This window comes from Merops nubicus, unplaced genomic scaffold (assembly GCF_000691845.1).
Source record: "Merops nubicus isolate BGI_N331 unplaced genomic scaffold, ASM69184v1 scaffold19455, whole genome shotgun sequence".
In the NCBI taxonomy this organism is placed as follows: domain Eukaryota; kingdom Metazoa; phylum Chordata; class Aves; order Coraciiformes; family Meropidae; genus Merops; species Merops nubicus.
This window is the reverse complement of record NW_008610491.1, coordinates 10,616-28,688: the sequence shown is the minus strand read 5'-3', so window position 1 is coordinate 28,688 and position 18,073 is coordinate 10,616. Positions and strand designations below refer to the sequence as shown.

At 40.0% G+C, this 18,073-nt stretch overlaps 1 protein-coding gene across 1 annotated transcript; it reads left to right on the top strand.

Moving 5' to 3' along the window:
* The first annotated feature begins 22 nt into the window (after window positions 1-22).
* PWP1 (PWP1 homolog (S. cerevisiae)) lies at window positions 23-17,860 on the top strand. The gene is made up of 14 exons (XM_008940943.1): window positions 23-153; window positions 1,454-1,608; window positions 2,052-2,137; window positions 5,501-5,597; window positions 7,128-7,238; window positions 7,939-8,069; window positions 9,121-9,194; window positions 11,388-11,484; window positions 12,381-12,442; window positions 14,072-14,183; window positions 15,208-15,298; window positions 16,121-16,242; window positions 16,689-16,794; window positions 17,523-17,860. The coding sequence occupies exons 1-14, from the start codon at window positions 23-25 to the stop codon at window positions 17,636-17,638; spliced, it is 1,491 nt and encodes a 496-aa protein (XP_008939191.1). The 3' UTR covers window positions 17,639-17,860.
* The last annotated feature ends 213 nt before the right edge of the window (window positions 17,861-18,073 follow it).

Below are 18,073 nucleotides of genomic sequence, written 5' to 3'. Positions count from 1 at the left end.
GCTTGGGAAGCAGCAGCGAGCTATGGAGATCGGGACCGGCCTGCACACGATCCTCCTGAAGCGACCGTGTCAGGAGAGCCCGGCGTCCTGGGGGGCTCGTTTGTCCGGAGAGCGAAGGGTGAAGCATCTGATGGAGCATATCCCCATTGCGTCGTGGGTGTGGCAGCCACGGGTTGTGCTCCCATTCGGCTCTTCCGTTGTCAGCTGTGTACTATCAAACTCGGGTGAAGCCCGCAGAGACCTGCTCAGCACCCGGTCTTCACTGGAATTGCCATTCCTGCCTCGAATGAGGAAATAAGAAGTTGGGTTTGTAACCATGGGTGCTTTGGAGATGTGGTAAACTGACGGTAAACTGACTGTGTGAAAAAGTGGATGCTGGGTGTGAGATGTACATTCTGTGCAACTGCAGGATGGACATTTAAAGACCATCTGTAACAACCAAAAGTGTTATGATCTCTTTATAATGTCTGATACTTTGTAGAATTTGTTACAACATCAATCACATTTTTTCCTGTGCGAAGATCACGAATCGGACTCCGATTTAGAGTCATGATCTTGTTACCAGTTTTTACACAGGGAGAAACTGGTGGTCTGAAGTCTTTATTTTACTGAATAAAGTATAAAAATAGGTTTCTGATATTTAATTTAGAAGTCACTCTGCGAACTGTGTTGGCGCGTTGTCGCCTGCAAATTTTGCAAGCAGAAGGACAGAAACAGGGTATTCAGCAGGGACAAGTTCCTATGGAACTCGTGCTCCATTGAGACACCTCAGATATCTGTTAGGTCCTCAGCCAATGTTTAATGTAGGTTTCCTTCTACTGCATTCCTTGCATGTGGAATTGTTACCATGAAAGTTCCGTGTCTGCTAGATGTTTCGTAGTTTACCCCATAGGGAGAATCCACAATATGTCCCTACCTAACGAATTGTGTGGTGTTCTTTCTTCTAATGGAATTACAGGAAGTCTGAGGAAATGAGGTCTTAAAAATCTTGGAGAAATGCAAGTGTCATCACATGTGACAAGGTCCATGGGTGGGGGAAAAAAAAACAAAAAACCAAAACTAAAACCAAACCAAAACACCAACAAAATCCAGGAAGGAATGAATGTGACACATGTGAACATGCAGGTTGAGGGTGTTATAGCCACAAAAAAAAAGGTTAAGAGAAAGGGATTTAGATACACAGTTTAGCTCTGTCAAAGCAAAATTTGTGCAGCATTTTGTCATCAAAACTTTCAAGGAAAGACTTTATTTGGAAACCTAAGAATAATGATGCCTCGTGTTCTGGGGAAAGAAAGAAAAGGAGTCAGTGGCCAAACTGGTGGTATAAAGACTTGAAACCCATGTGAAAAGCCAGGATTTTTTTCTGAAAACTTGTTAGCAGTCTCCTAAACAATTAGCTGGAAGCGTTATGAATGTCTGTCACAGTTTCTCAGGGATGTGTGTCTTCAAACAGGGACGGCGCTGATGGTAGTGATGAAGGCCAGACAGCATGTGGCACAAATGCAGCCCTTCCTGGCAGACCAGAGTCTTCTCATAAAAATGAAGATCTGTCTGATGATGAACTGGATGAATATGATTTGGAACATTACGATGAAGAGGAATGCACAGGTAAGAGAAAGCTCAGTGTCAGACGTGCAGTCTAAGCAAAGAACCATTTCACTTCCTGTACTTAAGACATATCCTAAAACTACACAGTGCTAGAAGTTTCAAATATTGGAAATCCACATTTTTAATTATTTGCTTGTCCCAGTTTCACAGATCATTTGGTGAGTGAAACAATTCAGTGCCCCTTCCTTTGATGCTAGAACTGATAGCATGTTGAAAAGATTGTCACTCCCTCTGCTGTAGCACTGGAGCAGAGCAGTGAAAGTCCCTGAAAGCACTAAAAAATTTAGGTTCCTGAGGAACTTGGAGGTTCATTTAGTCACTTCTGGTTTTTTGCAATACAGGTAATATAGCTATTGGTACAGGAGTTTCTAACTTCACCTGTCACCGATACAGATCGATCGATATAGATATCTAAAAAAAAATGTTCTGAAATTCCCATCTAGGTGACCTAAAACTTGGAGACTCCTTGGCTACACTGGCAGTATATGGGAGTAATGAGCATGATCCTTACATCACTCTAAAAACCACTGTAAGTACTATAGAAATGTTAAATACCTTGAACGGCATAAACTTGAAAAGCAGTTCAATTTTCCACACTGCCTTAGGGGCTGTAGGTGCTTGCAGTCCTTTTCCAAAGCTGTGCCAGATTTCTGATCAGATAGAACTCTTAAGGTTGCTTTGTGCAGCCCCCTCTCTATGTGCTTTTTAGTTTTAAGTCCAATGTTAAGGCAGACTGGCTCATTATTTAAACCAAGTGTTTCTGTATGTGGAGTGGTTTGTCAGTAATCTACTAGATGTCATGGTTTGACCACAGCTGGCAACTAAGCACCACGCAGCTGCTCACTCAGTCCTCCCTCCAACCAACCCAGTGGGTTGGGAAGGAGAATTGGGAGAAAAAGGTGAAACCCCGTGGACTGAGTTAAGGACAGTTTAATAGAAGAACACACAGACAGAAGAAACAACAGTAACAATAATACTAATGAAACGATATATAAACCAAGTGATACACAACACTGCTGCTCACTGCCTGAGCACCTTTACCCCTGCCAGCTCCCCCCTTATGTAATAGGACCTGAAGTCAGTATAGTATCCAATATCCCATTGGCTGGTTTGGAGCCCTTCCCAGCTGCTTGTGAAAATAACAAAATTAGCCCTATCCTAGCTGAACCCAGGACAGCAGAACACAGTAAATAACTGAAGAAATAACAAATCTCAGGCCACTAACAACCCAAATTAGAAAACTTCATTTATTGCAGGACTCCTGCACCCTTCATCTGTTTGTGGAAGAAACCAAGCTGAGGTGGACTTGGGCTACATGTCAAATTAGGGGTATAGCATGAAGAATTACGTCCCTGCCAAGTAAATATGCACAACATATTGTGTTGGTGACTACTTATGCCTGTATCAGTTTCCACCAAGTATGAGGGAACATCTTTGCAGGAGCTGGCTTTGCAGGAGCTCTGCAGGGGCTGAAGAAGTCTCTGGCTGCAGCCTGGCAGAAGCTGGCTGTGTCAGCAGTGGTGTCCTGTTATGCAGCCTGTTTGGCTTTTTCTGGTGAATGGGGTTACAGCATTCAGGACATGAGGTAATCCCTCTACTGAACGTTGGTATTGCCTTGGCAATACTGGGTGTCTCTTCAGAAGAGATGGGAAGATTGGAATATCTCAGAGAGAATATCCTGCAGTTTGGTTCAGGAGGAGAGACTGCAATTTGTGATTAACTTAATTTACATGGAGAGATTACAGAAGTTGGTTACAAGGTGAGGTTGTGTGAGAAGAGACCATGTAATCTGGAGAGCTACCAGGAGAGACTGTGATCTTCTGGGGCAGAATGATTGGCGTAGGTGAATTTTTAAGATCTCTTCTAAGCATAAACATTCTGAGATTTTCCTGTGTACTGTCCTTTCTGTACTATGTTGGATTCTTAGAAAGCTAGTAAGACTGAAAGAAAAGACTAGCTGTAGGTTTCTGCATCTAATTTTTGTGTCAGGGGACTTCGTCAGACGTGTGTGATTTCAGACAAGGAGTTGTTACAGTGACTTCACACACTGTTACAAAGCTCCAGGAAGGCATACATCTTGTCTTCAAAACAAGTTCACTTGCTATGTGCACTTTGGGGCACAGTACATCTCTGTGTTCTGCTGCCTGGCTGATGGATTTTTCTTGCTCCTGTGCACCAGTAGAGGGATGAAATGCTTTAAAAGTGATTTTTATAGTCAAAGAGATGTTTGCACAGGGATTCAGAGAGAATGAGCTACATTTATTCTGTGTCAGAAAAGTTAACTTTCTTCCAGACATAGTAGAGGTTGAACTCCTTTTTTCTGTGGCCTTTCTTCCTATGATCCAGTTCTTTCCTTAAATTCTGAAAGAATTCTTCAATGTGCATTTTGTGTTGTCTTTCAGCATTTACTAATAGTACTGTTAAAGGCTAAGCATTGTGTAACGTTAAGCTGATTAATTCAGAGAATTGCAGTACTTAAGAGAATTCAGATGTTGAAAAGATCCTTGAAGTGAATAAAAAAAGAAATTAAAAACTTACAATAAGAAGTCCAAAAAGTCTTGTATGTGTTTATATTTGAAGGATGGTACTCTCTGTAAGACTATTGACTTTTATGTACAGTTCTTAGTTTTCCAAGAACAAAAATTCCCTGAATGCCTTCCATTCCTCAGTAACAATGAAAATGAGATGAGAGGTTACATCTGTTCTGGTAAAGCTGAATGCCCAGTATAGCTGTAGGCAGTATTTATCTGGAAGTATTTTCCAGAAAACAGACAATGCTTTAATCCTCTTGGAATTGCTTCCTGGATGTGAGGGGCAGTTATAGTATGCTTACTGAGTAAAATGTTGTTATGCTATGTAAATGCTGAAGGCATGACAGCACAAGGGAAATAAGCTATGGATGCAGGCTCCTGCAATGCTGGGGTTTGAACCCCGAGCCCCCAAATTAAGGTTGACATATGGGTGATTCCCACAGCCCTTCATAAAGAGGAGGTGAGTTTGCCTTATAGCTTCCCCCCAGGGTGCGGCCGGCCCTGCAGGGAGAGCCAGAAGGGAAATGAGCCCCAGGGGTCCCGCATTGAGTCAAAAAAGGTCAGGTGTCTGCTTGGGGATAAAAGCTGGGACCACTTGCAGGGAGTCAGGAGTGTCTGTCTGTGGAGTGCACTCCACAGAGCTTCCTGGTTCAGGGCAGACCTCCTGACTCTCCTGGAGCTGGGCCCTGGTCTGTTTAGCCCTTTGTGAACGCGGGTCAATCGGGTGAGAGTTGCCACGTCGGCACCCTTTTCTTACGTGTTTAACTGGCTGGTCTGGCTGTTTCCCATGCCAACTATGGGCAACCTTGGTTCACTGTTTGTACCAGCTGTTGTGGGCTGGGTCATGTCGTTTGTGGGGTCGTTGGGGGTGGTGTCGATCATGTATGAGCTTGTTGACTTGTTTGTACCCCCAGCTGTCATTCATATAGTAACATTTCTGTCTACAATACAGTCTGCATATTGGTTCATCTCCCTGCTGGTGTTATCATTTTTGTTGGGCCTGGTCATTGGCAAAACAGCTCCTGGTGGTGATTTTCTTTCCAGCAATGGGCTGTATTGTGGTAGCCTCAGAACAGGTTTTCATATTTGGTAGTTAAAAACTTTTCTCTAAATCCATTTAGGTCCACATAAATAGTCCTTCAGTCTATAACAATTCAGTCTCCCCAGGATAAAGTCTGGTTCCTGCTTTTCTCTGTTTACCACCATGAGATGGTTTTAGGCAGGTGGGCAGCAGGGTGTTGGGTTTTGAGTGTCTACAGTTATGGTTGGGAATTATTACTGACTCAACCCTTTGAGCATGCATAGTTGTGTGTTTGTGTGCTTTGCTTAACATCCCTTGTCCTTTCCTTTTTGCTGTTCAGGATCAGTATGAACAGGAGGACTTTTTAATTAAGCCCAGTGACAATCTTGTCCTTTGTGGCAGAGCTGATAAAGACTACTGTAGTTTGGAGGTCCATGGTAAGTAACAGGATTTGTTCCTTACAGCGAACCCAGGGAGTGTGTCTTGCCTAGCCTCTTGCCTATGGCTGTGTAGAAGGGGGAGTGGGTTGGTTTTTGGAAGTTTTTTTCCTCCCCATCTGCCCTGTGTGTTTTGTCCTCTTTCCTATGTCGTGGTGCTTTAGCCGCTTTCCAGAGCTGGAGTACTTCACGTGGGGTTATTTTTATGTCGAGGACAGTGTGCCTTTTTCAGGCTGCATAGCATCTCCTTTCCTTATTTCACTTCTGATGACACTTAGGAAATACTGTGGCGTTTTTATTCTCTTAACATAGGATCTTTCTTCTGAACAGTCTCACTTGCTATATCATGGAAGCTTTCTCATGTGTGTGTTTTTCTTTTTTTTTTTTTTTCCCTTTTTCTCCTTGCTTCTTTAATGGACTTTCCACAGCTAAGAGCAGAAGAATCAGCACTTTTATTATCTTAGTTTTAGAAGGGATGATCCTTAATAAGGTCTGAATACCTCATTTTGTAGGGATGGGGTTAGTTTTACTGTGTAAAAGGTTCTTCTTTTGCAGCAGGCAGTACAAGAAATGTGCTGAAGTTAACTGCCTTTTCTTATAGTAGTATACTTATAGCGAAGTATTTTGTTTTAATTAAACAGCAAGACCAAAGTGTTTGAAAGCATCTCGTTAGATACCAGCATCTGGCGTTTTCTGAATTGAAGGTGTTCACAAATTTTTATTTTCCCAATATAAATTGATAAAACAATAACATCGTCTGCTGCAGTTTATAACAGTGGGTAGTCCTGTTGTAGTTAAATATTAAGACTACTTAGTTAACTGAAAACTTCAGTTAGTGTGTGAACATCTGTCACGTGCACTTAAAAACAGCAGTGATTTTTTTGTGTGTAATGATACCATGTTATTAAAATAAGTAATGGGTTTTCTCTGCTATCCAACTAGTAAATTCTTTTATTATAAGGAGAAAAATAGCCTGCTAAAGGGAATGTTGTCTTTAATATATTGTTGCTTTACTAAAACTCTTCCTGTATCTCAGCTACAGCCTCCAAAGGTGATGTCATCTGACTTCTTCAGCTTCCTCTGATTTCAGAACGATTTGTCTTTTACCTTCATTTCCTCTTTGAGTTCATGTGGAGCTCTTTCTTTCTTTTTTTTTTTTTTTTGTTTGTTAAATTGCTACTTCTGTAAAATGAATGTAGAAAGTGGTGGATACAGAATATCTGAAAGATCTTAGAAAGTAACATCCTATGCTAGGAATAGTGTGTCTAAGCTTTGCTGAACTTGTCACTGCTTTATCTAAAGCACACAGGAGAATGTTGTTTGTTTTGACTGATTCTGTGAGGCATGACATTAGTAGTACTTGAAGGCTCTGGCTTCTACACTAAAACTCTGAACATGCTGTGAATTTATGTTCTAGATCTACTTGATAGTTCAGTCTTTGCACAATCTGCCTTTTGCTGAAGAGAACTGTTTATAGTTGCTCACTTTTCCTCTCCACTGATGGCTTGTGTATCTTTAATTCTTTTTCAGTTTACAATCATGAAGAGGAATCATTTTATGTACATCATGATATTATCTTGCCTGCTTACCCTCTAAGTCTAGAGTGGTTGAATTTTGATCCTAGTCCTGATGAATCACTAGGTAAATGACAAAGGATACTGTAAATGTCCAGTTAAATAGTTTTTACTTGAAAAGTATATAAATGTAATGTTGTCACTAAATAGTTTCCTTCAATGGTACGAACAGAAAAAAACAAAGATGATATGATGGGAAAATGAAGTATCTTTTTTGCTTGTTTGTTTGGTGATGCAGCTATCTGAATGATGCTGTCATAACAAATGATTTAACAGAAACACTGATTTTATATACAAATAATTTATTGTCAGTTAGCATACCAGAGCAAGCTCTACCCTAATCTGCTGTTGGTTGTGCAAAACATAGCAAATTTTATAGACACTTATGTATTTAGTAACCTTTTTCCTGTGTTTTACTTTTTTTTTTTTTCCCCCCCTCTTCTTCCCATTGCACAGAGAATGTGTTTTGGGTTTTTTTCTCCTTAAAAAACCAAACAAAATGTGGAACTGTGTACAGCTTCTCTGAACAGCTGCTTGTACTGAAGGGGAAGAATATTTGAGCGCAAGCAAATTTTTTTTTTTTTTTTCTGGCAACATCTGCTGTCAGTTTATTTTTAAACTGCTTCTTGTCAATTATAAACATCAAATATATTCAAACAGAAGGTTCTGGCACATGAGTTTTACTTAAATAAGCAACAGCTGGATTGCCAAATATGCTGTCTTGTAACTCTAAGTAAATGCGGTTGCATTTGGGTTTCTGCTTTTAGGAAATTATGTTGCAGTGGGGAACATGACCCCAGTTATTGACATTTGGGACCTTGATATAGTAGAATCCTTGGAACCAGTGTTTTCTCTTGGAGGCAAGACAGAGAAAAAGAAGAAAAAGAAAGGAAAGAAAGTAAGTATTGCAAAATGGCTTATCTGATTGGGTGGAGGAAACTTAGAGGAAGGATAATATTGTTGCTACATTTTTTTGTACGATGAAAAAATTATCTATAATCTGGTTTAATGTCATTTTTTCATGTTGAAAGATGATGTTTAGACAGGTTACAGAAGATAGTGTCGTGGTCATCTGTGATAGGTTAAAGTTGGTATTTTTCTGTCACTCAGATTTGAAAAGGCATTGAGCACCAAAGGACAAGGTTGAAACTAATAAAATACATTTACTCAGGATTCAGTTCTGTAAGCTTTATCTATCTAAAATTTAAATGTATTTTAAGCTAGTTGTTGAGATTGCCTAATGTGAATGAGTAGAGGCAGACTCAGAGAATGGCTGAATTTCTTTTAATGGACTAGGAGAAAACCTTAAGTAACAAGAAGATGACTGAGGAACAATAGAAAAAAATATCCTTGGAAGGGGAATTTGTTCTGTGTAACTTGCTTCTGAAACTTGCTTCTGGAAAACTAAGTTATCAGAATTGCTGTGGAATATTACCTCAATCTGAAATGCTAATTGTTCTCTGTGTGGAGAATTAAAGCCTCCAGGAATTAAGAACAGAAGAGGAATGGAGTGGCTTATGGATGATTTCCAGTTGCTGTCCCAGTAAACTTTGAAACTTAACCATTTTAAATTAGAATTTGTGAGAGCTGGCAGTAACAAGGACCTAAAGCTCAGTTAATTTGGAGTAGAGAGAGGGAACTGCCAGGAGAGTTGAGAAAGAAGCTGAAGAAGCTGCACATTAGCTGGAGACAATAAAATTACACCCTTCAGGCTAGTAGAAGAAGCCAGTTCTGTAAACCCACCAGCTGTGAATGGAGCAGTCTGAGACCTGGGGTGGGAAGCAGGGTGCAGGTGCTGCAAAAGCAGTTCTATCAAAAACCTTGCTGCAGCCAATGAGAATAATTTAAAATATGAAGTTCTTTGTGAAGGCATTAATATGTTATAGTGCTTGATTTCCATCAAAGCTGTAATTTTCAAAAGTCTGTTTGTGTTGTATCTGCATACACAGAGTTTATCTTCAGAAGGGACAGCGAAAGGACATACTGATGCTGTGCTTGATCTTTCATGGAATAAACAAAGCAGGTAAAAGAATACTTGAGTAACAGAGGATGAGCACAAATTTGCATACTTCGTTAGGCATACATTTTTCACACAAATTCAAAATCTTATGTAATGTAACATTCAACTTGAAAGCAAACTGAAATGAATCGATGCTCAGAAATAACCCCACCTATATTTTTTTAACTAGAAGTCTTGATTTACTCTTTTTTTAATTTATTTTTAAATGCATGTATTACTGAAGGTCACTTCTTATTTTGAGATTGTCCAGATGAGGGCAGGGCTAAGGTGGGTCCAAGCCATTTGATAAACTTTTAAAGTTTAATATAAATGTTTTTTAAAGTTTAAATAAACATTTAAGTCAGATGCACAAATTGGAGAAGCAGAAGGGCTGCCCTGATCTCTGCCTATCTGCCAATGATCTAAAACACCATTTCAACAGATAGAAAGTAGGTTTATAGAAGGAAGTCCTTGTTATGCTGTGTTTTTTTCCCTCTGGCTTTTGGCCCAGAGCTGTGAACAAAACAAGAGAGTGTAAAAGTCCTCATAGCACGGGGGCAGAAATGCCTCTGACCTTCGGGTTATCCTAAGCAGAGAGAATTCCCTGTTGCCTGCGTGAACTCTGAATGAAGTCGTGCTATGGAAGGAACACAAAGCTGGCCCATCCTGGGGGAGAGGTCAAGGACAATGTGCTGACTGAAATAAAGGTCCTGCCATTTTTTGTGACTTGGCTGGTTGTTAACAGTTCAGCTGTCAGAGGATCCTCAGCACCAGCTTTGAAACTGTTCCAGTCAGACACAGGCTTGGTTTTTTGTGGCGTTGTTTTTTTTTTTTTTTTCCTTGCTGTCATAACTGCCTCGGAAGAGACAGACAGTAAACTCTGCATGCTCCTGAGGAGTAGGTGGAAGCCTTCAGTTGTAATGCTTTGTTATCTAGATGCTGAAGAAGGAAACGCCCCCACAGACGTGCAGTAAATGTACATAAATTGCCCTCTTAATTTACAGTGCGCTGCCTATTGTTCTTAAATTATACAGGTATTGCACAGAATGTGGTAGAGATCATTCCATCAGTCGTACAAAGGAGTAGCTTTCATGTACCTAGAAGTGATTGTCTGCTGATAATACAGAGGCAAGTCACAAAAATCAGACCTGTGACTGTTAAGTATCTGGAATGCATAACTCTGTAACGTGCTGAGTTATGAACTCATTGATACGGGTCGATCTTTCAAGAAACAAAACCAGCCTTGTAGTGGGAAGCTTAGGGGCAAAACAAGGAACTCTTTGCAGCAGCTTACATTTAAATGGTTTGATGTTGTTTGTTGTTTTAAGCAAAGCATGCTGTGACAGCTCCCTGTAAATAAATAACTTCCTGCCTGTAGGTCATAATGGTGTTAGTGTAAGATATTCCCTTGTAACGCTGTTTGGGAGAACATGTTTCCAGGAGAACGTTGCTCTTTCCATCAGAAACACTTTGTTAATAGAGACAGAACAATGTGAGGGGGGAGTAGTTTCAGTCAGAAACAACATTTTGAGCTAATGGATCTGTTTTTAAGATCAGTGGTAGAAACTGTACAGTGTATTTGACAGGCCTTTGGGTATGTTTTTGATTTTTTTCTGATTAAACTTCTAAACTGTGTTTGTTGCTCTTAACATGGTCAAATATAAGTTGAAATGTGAAGTCTGTAAACTAAAACCTTAGTGGTTTCTTTCTGTGTTCTGTGAAGGGTGTACAGTGTTGGGTCTTCAGCAGGTATATAAACACTCAGATATTAGAGAGCAAAATATTTTAAAAACAGATTTGTCTGGCTCTTGGCTGTGTGCATATGCAAACAGAGCCAAGCTGCATAGGCAATGTTTAAAAATACTCTCTTAATGTCAAAGTAAAGGAAGTGTTTAAAAGTCTTTCTTGCTTTCTTTTGGTTGAGAAATCTTCCAGTAAATGATATTTTAAGTGTTGTTAGGGGGTGAATACAGGGAAAACTGTCAATGTTGTTGTAAGTGTTGTACTAGTGTAGCGTAATGTTGTCTGTTTGTAGCCTTTACTTGTAACTTAGTGTTACCTGGAGGGAGTTATCCCTCGGGCTATGAGATATATAGTCTGTACACCAAAGTGTGCTTGATCTCAGAATCAGCCTCTCATCTGTATTTTGCATTTTTGACCGTTATTTATTTGCATCTGTAAAAAGATTTTTTTTAACTTTTTTGTCTCATTTCTCAGGAATGTTTTAGCAAGTGCCTCTGCTGACAATACTGTGATTTTGTGGGATATGTCTGTGGGCAAGCCAGCAGCCAGCTTGATGCTACATACAGACAAGGTGTGTAGTAATTACTGTGTTTCTTCCACTATAAAATACAGAGGAAAATAACTGCAGTTTTTCATTAGCTGCTTGGTAGTGAACTCTTAGAAAAACAACTCTAATTTTCTAACAGCTGTGCAGAAATACTTAAATTTCTGAATTAGTTGCTTTTGAGAGCCATGCTGTATTTCCTTTTAAAAATGCTGTTTAGCCTTTGGAAAGTTTGAGAAGATTTACAGCAGTTTTTACAATGCCTTTTGTGTGAAAATCCTGATGGCTGGGAATCTAACAGTGCTGGTACAAGCTAGAAAAGTAGATCTCTGAGCATAGGTCAAACTGTAAATCTCTCTCTTAAGGAAACAATGAGTGTTGGTTACAGTTTGTTCTAGGTAAGAAAGGTCTAAGATAAATTATACTAAAGTACCGTAGTGATGGGTGGGTGCTTCAGAAATTAATTTATTGCATAGTAATTAAAATGTGAAAGTTAGTCATTAATAGTTATAACCTTATTTTACTCTTATCAAAGTCACTGCCCTTGGCAAACTCCTGATTTTTGTTTTTTTGCTAACTTCTGCATTTTTCCCCATGCTGGAAGTAGCTATTCTTTTACCTCCAGCATTTTTTTTATCATTAAATATGTGGGGCACAAAGGGGACATGTGGTTCCCTTCAGTTAAATTATATTGGAAAATACCTTGTTTCCATTGGCTGGGGGAGTTTGAAATAAAAATATTGTGCATCTCTTGCAATGTTTTATGAGAAATCTGAGTATTGAAAAGCTTAATCGGAGGGTTTTTTGGTGGGAAATGTGCTGGTTTTGGGGAGGAGGGGTTGTGCTCTGTTCAAAGAAAGTTCCTGTATGTATATGTTTATATCTCAGTGCTTATTTTTAAAATAATATCTTCTGTTATCTAGGTCCAGACACTGCAATTTCATCCGTTTGAAACTCAGACCCTTATTTCTGGATCTTATGATAAGTATGTCAGGGTAATATTTTCAGATGTTACGTGTGGGGAGGGTGTTAGCGTTGAATTAACCCTGCTAAGTTGCCTCATGTTTTCTTATCATTTGTGTGTAACCATGCCAAACCTGAGTAACACTATTTTTTTCCAGCAAGGTAGCCAGGTTTGGATGTGGCCAAAATGCAGTTTTCCTCACCGCTTTCTCAGGACTAGCCAAATCCTTTAACCATCTGGACTGACATTTTCTGCCAGGTGCCTGCTCCAAACTGAATTTATTTCTTCATTTGGCCTTATGGCATTTTCTGCACTGGGCTGTCCTGTGACTGCAGCCTGGAGATGCTGTGAAATGGTTTGTGTCTGCACACTTAGACTGGCTCTGTACCTGCCAGTTCTTATAAGCCCTGCCAGACAAAAAACTTCCCTTCTGTTCTCCCATCTCATACGGGTAACTTTCAATTTTTTTTTTTCTATAAACATGATTTTCTTATATTGATTTTCTTCTTCCGCTTTTAAGACTTTGTCCTTGTGTTGAAGTATTTGTAGACTTGTCAGTTTTTAGCCAAGCCTTTATGTTCTGTGGTTTCTCTTATGGTCTTGCTACATCTGCTTAAGTGGCAGTATTGGAGAAAAACCTTTTACTGTTGTTAGGAACCTGGTTCTGTCTGCTGCCCTCCCCCTTGGCTTCCTTTGGTAAAGAGAAGAGGCAGGTCCAAACACCGAGACCAGCTGCCTGATCCTTTTGATACCATGGACACCTGTAAACCTGTGTGCTGGCTATAAACTTGGTGCCTTGGTGGATTTTTCCTGTAAAGCCTCACAGGACCACAGGCTATTTGATGAATATTGGCAAAAGCCTTCATAACCTGAAAAGTCAGGCTGTTAAACACCCCATAGGTACTGAAACTGTTGTTGTCAAATGGCTGGTAGAAGAGCTGAGAAATCTAGGTCACATTTCTTTGGCTTTAATTATAGGATAGAGTGGGAGTGGGTTACACTGTGGATGTAAATTGCGGTGAGATGTTGCAAGAGTGACATCATCACTTCTTTCTTGCATTTGCATCCAGAAGCTTTTTGGGTTGGGACAGATTCTGCTGCCACGGGGCTGAGTACGTGCCTATAAAGAATCCCTGAGGACCCACTAACTCTCATCTGCTCTTCTTCCTTTTTGGAGTAGTATTTCCCTAACCACTTGTAAAGAATAATTTTTAATTTATTTTTATTAAAGCGTAATTGAAAATGGTTGTGTATGTTTCATAGATGGATTTCCTAATTAGTGCATTATTTGAAGAGTTATTACTTGACTACTGAATTCTGTTCCTAGTTAAGTGATATATTTGCATAATTATGGTCTCCTATATGGTAAGTATGTTATGAGTAAATTCAAGCTCATTTCCTCAGTTTCAATAGAACAACTGTAACCAAGATGGAACTTTGAAGCATATGGAAAAAGCTTGTGCTTATCTGAGCAATTTCCATCTGTTACTGAGTTTGGAGACTGAATAGTGATGTTGTTTCCATTTTAATTGTTGAATTGGAGTTTACATGGACCTTCTATAGATGCCAGTGGAAAAACAAAATTCATAAAGTGTTCTGCCTTGATTTTTTTTTAAAATTATTTTTATTTCTTATCCCTTTTTCCCCTAGATCAGCTGTGCTGTATGACTGCAGAAACCCACAAGAGAACCATCGAGTGTGGCGGTTTAGTGGTCAGGTTGAAAGAGTGATTTGGAACCATTTTTCACCTTGTAATTTTTTAGTGAGTACCCGCTGCTCTTTTCTTGATCTGTGGATTGTTGCCGTTTCATTTAACCTATATTTTTGTGTTTGTAGAGTTTCTGAATCGTTGAATGGCACTGAAGGATAACTGGACTGGTGGCATTGTTTATTTTAAAAATACAGTGCATGGGAGGAGGATTTTAGGTAGTTTTTTTCAAGAAGTATATCGAGAACAGATACTTGGTGTCTTTGTTATGACGGTAGAAAAGCAATTGATGCTGATGCTTTTTCACTCCAGAGGTGGCATCTTTGCAGTGTTGTTACAGTGGTCAGTGGCTGGGATCTATTTTCCCTTGCATAGTTGCTGTTGTGTTTCATGTATTGTAGGCAATTGCAGATGAGAGGTAGCTAATTAGAACCAAGAACCTGAGTTTTAATTCAGTGTTTCAAATGAGCACTAGAAGGCACTGTCCTCCTGGCTGGTATCAAGTAAAAATGTCATGCTTTTGTCAAGTTTCTTATAATAAAGCCTTTAAAAACAAATCTTTTTTGTTGTCTCAATGACCATCTGGTCCCATTTGTTGCTTTATGTATACAGCCAACAAAAGCAGTTCCTGAGTTCCATTTCTGATGTAGATCTCCTTCACTATAATCATGCTTAGCTTTGCTATTATGGGCTATTATGTAGTCACTGGATGGCTCCAAAAACCCTGAATGGACAACTAAGAGACTAAAAGCTCTGTATTTCATTGCCTAACCTGAGAGCCAAGCTTTGTAGTGCAACCATCTTCCAAATACAGTTAAAGAAATGTATATAGGATTAAGACTTCCGTATAAGTCACTGCTGCCAACGTAGGAACATAGAGTAGTTCAGGCACCAGCTGGCTGGAGCCTGGCTTGGGGATGCACACCTATGTACACTGTGTAACATGCCCCACCGGGAAGCAGTGTAAGTCTTTCTCAAATCACAGGGATTTACTAGAGGGTGGATGTTATTTCTTAAGAGCTTTTCCCCAAATGAGTGACTAGGGCTGTTTGTTACTAAACTGTTGTGTTTCCCTTAGGCAAGCACCGAGGATGGCTTTGTGTACTGTCTGGATGCTCGTTCTGATAAGCCCTTGTTTACTCTGAAAGCTCATGATGAAGAGGTGTCAGGTAAATTGTGTGTGTTGGGTTTGTCTCCAGGGGCACCGCACCTCTGGAAGATGTCTTTAACCAATAGGCCTGATGTGATTCCTTCCTTAACAATTAAGAGTGGTGCATGCTAATGACGGGTAGCTGGTGCATGAAACAAATCCCTGCTGAGAAGCCGTTGTAAGCAAAGTATTTTAACAAGGGTGAGCAGTCAATGTCGTGAATAAAGTGTGTCAGAACAGGTCTGTTCACTTGAGACACCCTCCCTGTGTTTTTTTGGATGAGGCAGAACAAAAACTATGTCAACTGGTCCGGGACTGTGAACTGTAACCTTTACCCTGTGACATTCACTCTGGAGATGATTTAGGTATGGCACATGGGAAGGTTTTCATGCTGCCTCCTTTAGGCTACTTTAATTATTTGATCAGGGTAGGGGCTTCTAAAAAGCAACTTGAAGCACCTGCATTGATATCCAAAATGAGATGACATGAATGTGTCCCATAGTCCTGAATAGCGAAAGTTTGTCTTTGGCAAACAAATTAAGAAAACTATCTGGGAAAGCCAGATTGAGCGGAGGAAGAAGCAGGACAACAGAATCTTCACATTGTTACTATTGCTGGATCAAGAGACAAAATAGGCCTCCATGAAGTCAGTTTGCTCTCCCTACAATGAAGCGATGGCAACACAAAACTTTTGTTACTGTTTTGCTTTTTTGTGCTGGAACACGGTTGAGTGTGAGGAAAATACTTGTTTTGTTCTCTTGACTGCTTCAAAATGTGTCCCCATCTCTGTGAACCAGTGATTGCATGGTGCACTCATCCTGCTGCACTCTTGATCTTTCAGGGCTACAACTAAGCAGCCAGATCAAAGGGTGCCTTGTGACATCATCTGCTGACAAATATGTGAAAATTTGGGATATCCTGGGAGACAGACCAAGTTTAATCCATTCCAGGGATATGAAAATGGTAGAGTAATACTAATCTCTTTATCCCAAGAAGATCTATGTATAAGCTGTGTCTGCCTAATTCTTTTTATCTAGTGCTTTTTTCCCTCTAAATTTTGTTCTACCTAACATAACATCTTTTAGGAGAAAAATAATTGCATCTGTCTGTTTTGGGTATATAATTCTCATTCCAGTGCAGCGTTCATTCAATGTGTGCTTGGCAGACTGCTGCAGAGCCTCAGACCTGAATACCAGATACAATGCTCCGAGCGGATCTGCCAGGTTCAGGATAAAGATGTGATTTAGTGTTTGTAACTAGCAGCTCTTGACTCTAATTTGGAGTCTTTACAAAAGGAAACTTGGAGAGCTTACATTTGTTAAAACCTGCTTGGTGAAAGTACTTTCAGATTTATTTTAGGACTAATAGTTTTTTTAAATCTTCTTCCTCCCTCCCTGCCACCTTCCCAGGGTGTTCTCTTCTGTGCAGCTTGCTGCCCCGACTTCCCCTTTGTTTTTGCCTTTGGAGGAGAGCGAGAAGGGCTGCGTGTCTGGGATATAAGCAAGATTTCTGCAGGTAACGTTCTCATTTATTTGAGGCTTGTGTTTTTTTCCTTCCCCCAGAGTGTGTTTGTATATTCAGTAACGTGGCTCTGAGAGAAACTGTGAGTTAATGTTTTTAAGTATCTTAAGACTGCACGTGTTCATGTTTTCAGCTTCAAAAAATGTGGAATTCTTTTCTAACCTGGGGAACTGTGTTCACTACAGGATTTATTTTCTCCTAGCTGAAGTGTAATACCTGATTTCGTACAATACTTATGTTTTAGGTTTTTTTCCTGATGTTCCTGGTGTAATGAAATATCACATTTTTAAGTACTTGTAGGAATGAAAATGAGGACTGGTTTTGATCAGTTGTTGTTGTAGCTACATGCAACTAAATGGCATGAATTTTTGGAGAAGGCTTTTAAGAGCATGGTGGAAACCAGAGAGAGTAAAACCAGAAATAAATTATTTAAACTTAATGTTTTGCTCTGCAAAACACATCCATTTGACAGCGCTTAGGTACAAGAATTACACACAGGGAAACCTCAAGAGATGCTCTGGGGGAGAAACAGCAGGACTTGCAATTTAAGTGTCACTTGTGGGAGGCTGTTCTGACACGTAAGCTTCAACTCCTTGCTGTGGATAAAGGGAGAGGCATCGACACTGCACCAGGCTAGGATTTCCATTCCATGATGCTTGCCTGCTCTACTTCTCTTGTCTCTGGAACAGTAACGTGTAAGTCATCTCCTATCTGTGTTGCAGTGAATGAAGTTTTTGGAAACAGAGAGAGACATGTTATGGCTGCTGCGAGCTCTGTGGCGTCCAGCTCCACAGCAGGCAGTAGCAGCAACGATTTGGAGACAGCAATGGAATCATGATGGACCAAACATGAATAAAATCAAAGTAATTAACGTAATTAATGTGTGTTCTACCAACCCCTGTTTGGTGAGAGTTCATAGAAATCGCTTGAACATCTTGCACTCTGCAGCCTCTTCATCTCGGACAAAGCAACGTGGTGATGTGGTTAAGCACCAAGTCAGAAGTTCTACGTTCTGCCTCTGTTGCTGGCTTGGAAACATGAAATCGCTTGCTTTTGCCTGAGATTATGATCCCTGAAACAGAGGCTACTATGTGGCAAGTTGATACATAAAATGAAACGGTCACTAAAAAAGCATTCTGCTGTTAAGGGCAGTTTGTGGAATACTGAAAAGAAGATAAAGATCTTCTGAAGGCAAAAGAAAAAATACTTCAGACAACAGTTGTGTAATAAAAGCAGAAGGAAGTGACAAGTGGAAAACAGACAACTGCTCCTT